This window comes from Terrapene carolina, unplaced genomic scaffold, assembly GCF_002925995.2.
Source record: "Terrapene carolina triunguis isolate 2854851 unplaced genomic scaffold, T_m_triunguis-2.0 Scaffold66, whole genome shotgun sequence".
NCBI lineage: Eukaryota > Metazoa > Chordata > Testudines > Emydidae > Terrapene > Terrapene triunguis.
The window spans coordinates 24,161,420-24,167,419 of record NW_020664417.1 but is presented as its reverse complement, the minus strand read 5'-3'; the positions used below and the strand labels follow the sequence as shown (position 1 = coordinate 24,167,419).

Sequence of the window (6,000 nt, the reverse complement as noted above, 5' to 3'; positions counted from 1 at the left end):
CACAAGCTAAGCAGCTCTTCTTTTGGCACAATGTGTCCTTCTATCCAATTGTATCATCAGTGATTACTCCTGTGTCTGATCTATAAGGTTATTCAAAATAAACGGGGATAAAACCCTATTTCTCTCTAGGATCCTAAATCACTACTTTGCATGGATCACTTGATTGGGGGCCTGCATGTCTCCTCTAATGCTAGATTCAGGTTAGCATGATCTGGCTGGTGTGCTATCCTTCCCAGCGTCTCGCTTCCCAGCCAGAGAGAAGGGGACAACTCCCTGCTGCAGCGCTTGCTCCAGCTATCCGTAGGAGCGGAGTCTGCCCTTGTCTGAGAGCCGAGTCACATGGGGAAGACTGGGAGGGGGTGTGTTTGCAGCTCTGCTACTCCTGAGACGTTGTGGGTAGGAGGCTGATCAGGCGTCTCAGCTGCAGCAGCAGCAGCCAGGAAGCTGTCCCCTCCCGCCTCCCTCACACACTTGTTATTCCCCGCACCAACTTTGGCGGGTGTGTGTGTGTGGTTTAGAGGATTTCCTATTGCTCTAGCAACAGGAATAATGCACCTGACTCCGGCGGGGGGAAGCGGCCGGTCAGGCCAGCGGAGCGAGGCGCGGATGCGAAAGAAATAAAGGAGGCGAGAGCGAAGAGGAGGCATCCGGCAGCGCTCGTGGAGGAGTTCACAGGCTGTGGCAGTGTGTGCGCGGCGAGGGGCCGTAGGACTGCAAACAAACCCCTCACGATGCGGAATTAGAAGCGATCCCCCTGTCATTGCACTGGGCTGTGAGGAGGTGTCTGGGGAGCACCCGGCGCTCGGATCCTCCGGCTGCGGGGAGACCAGGAGCTCTCGGCTGAGAAGAAGGTAGGAGCAGCGGAGAATGGGGCAGCGGCCGCTGCCCCCGAGGGCGAGCAGCAGGTGCCAGAGGCAGCAGGAGCGGCCTCTCCCCCAGGGGAGCAGGAGACCCGGGGGCCTAGGGGCGTCTGGGGCCGGGCTGCTGCCGCTGCTCGTGCCCCTGTGGCTGTGCGCGGCGGGGGGCTGCTCAGCCCAGCTCTACAACCTGAGCCTGGCGGTGGATGAAGGGCTCCCGGCGGACACGCTGGTCGGGGACATCCGGGCCGGGCTGCCCCCGGGCGACGGGCAGCCGGGCGGCTTCTTCTTGTCGGAGGGGAGCGGCGAGTCGGCGGTGCTGGCGGATTTCCACGTGCAGCCGGACACCGGCATCATCCGCACGGCGCGGCGGCTGGACCGGGAGCGGCGGGCGCGCTACAGCTTCGTGGCGGCCACGCTGCGCGGGGAGATGGTGCAGGTGGAGATCGCGGTCACCGACGTGAACGACCATCCGCCCCGCTTCCCGCGGGACTCGCTGCGGCTCAACGTCTCCGAGCTCAGCCCGCCCGGCACCGCCTTCCGCCTCCCGGGCGCACGGGACCCCGACGCCGGCAGCTTCGGCACCCAGGGCTACACGCTGCTGGCCGAGGGGCAGGAGGAGGCGCCGCCGCTCTTCCAGCTGCGCTACGGCCCCCCCCCGGAGCCGCTGGACCTGGTGCTGCTGCGGCGGCTGGACCGGGAGCGGGCGGACTCGCACCGGCTGGTGATCGAGGCCTGGGACGGGGGCAGCCCGCGGCTGAGCGGCCGCCTGCAGGTGGAGATCCGGGTGCTGGACGAGAACGACAACGCGCCCGCCTTCAGCCGGAGCGAGTACCGGGCCCGCGTGCGGGAGGACGCGGCGCCGGGCACCGCCGTCTGCCGCCTGCAGGCCACCGACCCGGACCTGGGCGCCAACGGCCAGGTGCGTTACCTCATCAACCGCCGCCAGAGCGACCCCGCCGCCTACTTCGCCGTGGAGGAGCAGACCGGGCTGCTGCGCGTCAACCGCCCGCTGGACCGCGAGGCCCGCGCCCTGCACCGCGTCATCGTGCAGGCGCGGGACGGCGGCGCCGAGCCCGAGGTGAGCAGCGCGCTGGTCTCCATCGCCGTGCTGGACGTGAACGACAACAGCCCGGCCATCCGCGTGCTCTACTTGACCGAGGGCGGCGGCGCCCGGCTCTCCGAGGCCGCGCGGCCGGGGGACTACGTGGCGCGCGTCTCTGTCTCGGACCCCGACGAGGCCGGGGACGAGCTCGGCCTGACCCTGCAGGGCGGGGACGGCACCTTCGCCCTGCGGCCCGGCGGCGCCGCCGGCCTTTATTTCCTCTGCGTGGAGGGGCCCCTGGACCGCGAGAGCCGGGACCTGTACGAGCTGCGCCTGGCGGCCACCGATGCCGGCTCCCCGCCGCTCTCCGCCCACGAGACGCTGCTGCTCCGCATCGCGGACATCAACGACCAGCCGCCCGCCTTCCCCCAGCCCCGCTACCGCGCCGCCGTCTCCGAGGCCGCCTCTCCCGGCACCATGGTGCTGCGGCTCAGCGCCTCGGACGCCGATGAGCCCGGCTCTCCCAACGCCCAGGTGCGCTACGCCCTGGAGGCGGCGCCGGGCCCCGCGGGGGAGCCCTCGGCCTTCGAGCTCTTCCACATCGACCCGCTGAGCGGCGTGATCAGCACCCGGCGCGGCCTGGACCGCGAGCGGGAGGCGGCGCTGGAGCTGCGGGTGGTGGCGCGGGACCTGGGGGAGCCGCCGCTCTCCGCCTCCTGCCTGGTGAGCGTCCGGGTGGAGGACGCCAACGACAACGAGCCCGTCTTCGAGCAGCAGGTCTACAACGCCAGCCTGGCCGAGCACGCGGGGCCCGGGCACTGCCTGCTGCAGGTAACCGGGCTGGGCACCGCGGGCGGGGGGAGTGACCCGCCGGGCAGCCCTGCTGGGGCGAGAGCAAGAGGGGAGTCTCGGGGCTCCTTAAGCATCTTCTCCTGAGACACCTGGGTTTGTTCTCCGGCTGTGCTCCAGCCTGTAGCAGTCCCCTCCCTATGTAGGGACAAGGAGCATCCCTGCTGGGGATGCATGGGGGCAGCAAGCCGCCTTGGCAGGGTCTGCATCGGGCTGACATTATGGCTGATGTGTTAAACCTCACCTGTTGTGATCCCAAGGCAGGGCTGCCAGAGAGTATCTGAACTCCAATACTGTCAACTTAACTGTTGGTCCTGTGGCACCTTTAAGACTAACGGAAGTATTGGGAGCATAAGCTTTCGTGGGTAAGAACCTCACTTTTTCAGATGCAAGTAGCGGTCGGTGGGTTTTCGGTATAGGGTGGTGTTAACGTGGCCATCGCTTATTTGTACTGTGGTGTCTAGGAAGTGGACCTCCCGTGTAGATTGGGCCAGGCTGAGGTTGATGGTGGGGTGGAAGCTGTTGAAATCATGGTGGAATTCTTCCAGGGTCTCCTTCCCATGGGTCCAGATGATGAAGATGTCATCAATGTAGCGTAGGTAGAGAAGGGGCGTGAGTGAACGAGAGCTGAAGAAGCGTTGTTCCAGGTCAGCCATAAAAAAGTTGGCATATTGTGGGGCCATGCGGGTGCCCATAGCGGTGGGCACGCAAGAAGATAAATGGACACAAGTCAGATATCAGGAATGGCAATATACAAAAACCTGTAGGAGAACACTTCAACCTCCCTGGCCACACAATAGCAGATGTAAAGGTAGCCTTCTTACAGGAAAAAAACTTCAGGACCAGACTTCAAAGAGAAACTGCTGAGCTCCAGTTCATTTGCAAATTTGACACCATCAGATCAGGATTAAACAAAGACTATGAATGGCTATCCAACTACAGAAGCAGTTTCTTCTCCCTTGGTGTTCACACCTCAACTGCTAGCAGAGCACCTCACCCTCCCTGATTGAACTAACCTCGTTATCTCCATACTGATTTATACCTGCCTCTGGAAATTTCCATTACTTGCATCTGAAGAAGTGAGGTTCTTACCCATGAAAGCTTATGCTCCCAATACTTCTGTTAGTCTTAAAGGTGCCACAGGACCCTCTGTTGCTTTTTACAGATTCAGACTAACACGGTTACCCCTCTGAAACTTAACTGTTGTCACTCCCAAATCGCAACATCCCCCTCCACGGGATTCTGGTTTCAAAACATTGCACTCACATTGATTGTAAGGCATCACAATTCTCTTCCTGCTTCTCTCATTAGTTAGTTGTAAGAAGGAAGCCAAAGAAATAATTTCCTTTTTGCAAACACCGTCACATTTTTAAAACTGGTAGGTCATGTTGCTGATTTGGAGGAAACCAAGGAAATTCACACACCCCTTCCAAAATCCTCCCTTCCTGGGCCTCTCTGGAAAACTTCTACAGATTATTATGCAGAAAACATAGAAAAGAGGCATCTGCAGCATGATACACCCCTTTGCCAAGTACCATTGAAGATATGCTGTAGAGTTATGGAGTGTCTGTTATCCTCAACCAGGCATGGATTCCGTAGTAGAGTTAACCCTTACAATCAATATTAACTTCACTGTGTATCTGCTTTTTCTTTCATGCAAAGGGGTTTCTGGAGGAATGGACTAGCTGCAGAGATCCAAGGCAGCACAATTTTATTGAAGTTGGTCTTCTGTGGAGCCAAAGAAAGGCACAAGGATCTCTTGAGGCTGTACAGCAGGCTGTGGGTTTTGCCATTCCATATGAGTGAAGCAAACTTTGGTCCTCAGAAGAACAATAGTTTTTTGGGCTCCTTGTGGTTTCTCTGGGGGAAAAGTCTTTCTGGCCCCAAACTATTCTTCTAAACATTCCACAGACCCAGGGGATACATATTGTTCTTTCTCTTTCATAGTATCCTCCGGGCTTTGCATTACCATTTGCTACATATGGTGTAATAGAACAGAACCACTTTTTGACAGAGTCATGGCTTCAAGATGTTTGTGTAGTTCTGGTTCTGTTGGTACAAGATGAACAAACTGAAAGTGGGGGAATGAGTTATTTTTGCACAAATCTTAGTGTTTATTTTGTACTTCAGTGTGGTTGCTTTAGAAATTAAAATTATAATTGTATTATTAGTTGCCCTACTCAGGATTGCCTGCTTGGGTAGTCTTGGTGAGCTAGTTTTACGGAGGATGGTGTAACATAGAGTTGGCTAGTTTTTCAACATGGATGCAGTAAAATATGTTCCAACATTAAGAACTGAACCTGCAAACACTTATTCAGGTGAATAACTCCTTACATGGTTTCAGTAGGGCTGCTCACATGAGTAAAATAACTCATATCTGTAAGTGTCTATAGGATCTAGACCATAGGATGCAACTAAAAAACAAACCAACCACCAAACCCTCAAAAAATACAGAATAAACTGCTGATAGTGATTTTGACCCTAACTGGAGCCATAGCAGGTAAAGAAAACAGGAAGGGAAGCTCACAGTAAGTATACTTTTCCTTAGCTTCATGTGTTGCAACCAGGGTTTATTCACACCATATTTCTGCTAGTGGAATCTTTTTGTTCCAAAGCGTTGTGGGGTTTTTCCTAGTGTTTGGTCTCTTTACCATGGAGATATGCTTCCAATTAAATCCTAGTTGTAGCATATGGATCACATGAATGGTAGATTTTCTCATGTGTGCTTTCTGTCAGCAAAGTGATGAATTATTTTGTATCTGGTCTTTATAGCTTTAATTGTGTTCATCTTAATATGAACTACAACCTTTGCAAAAAATTACAGGAATGTATTATTTGTCTTCAGTAGTGCCCACAATGTGTTAAGCACTGCAATTAATTGATACATTTTGTTTTTATAGATGGTGAGTGCTCTGAATAGCAAGGGCAATTGGTTGGCATTCAACGCATAACTGACTTGAAACTAGACTTGTTCTCCGGTGCTCTTCATTTCAGCTCCTCCATAGTTATGCTGCTTGGCTTCTGCTCTGCTGTGATGCCACCAAATACATCATTTTACTACATCACCTGCACCATTTTGAGCCCCTATTCAATGATGAGAGCTAGCCCCAATAGGGCTGAGCTAAACGGTGTATTTATTGTATTGGGTTTTGTGAAGTGTTTTTTAAAAGATTTAATTTGTATCTCTTGGCATATAAAAACTCTTTGAAACTAGGGCTAGATAATAAACCCAGAGTCCCTATGAGTTGG

General features: G+C 55.2%; 1 protein-coding gene across 1 annotated transcript in view; it reads left to right on the top strand.

Moving 5' to 3' along the window:
• Positions 1–740: 740 nt before the first annotated feature.
• Positions 741–6,000, top strand: part of DCHS2 (dachsous cadherin-related 2) — a 238,094-nt gene continuing 232,834 nt past the window's right edge. The window contains exon 1 of the mRNA XM_024198243.3: positions 741–2,733. Within this exon, the coding sequence (XP_024054011.2) occupies positions 868–2,733 (1,866 nt within the window). The 5' untranslated portion in view covers positions 741–867. The remainder of the gene's footprint in view (positions 2,734–6,000) is intronic.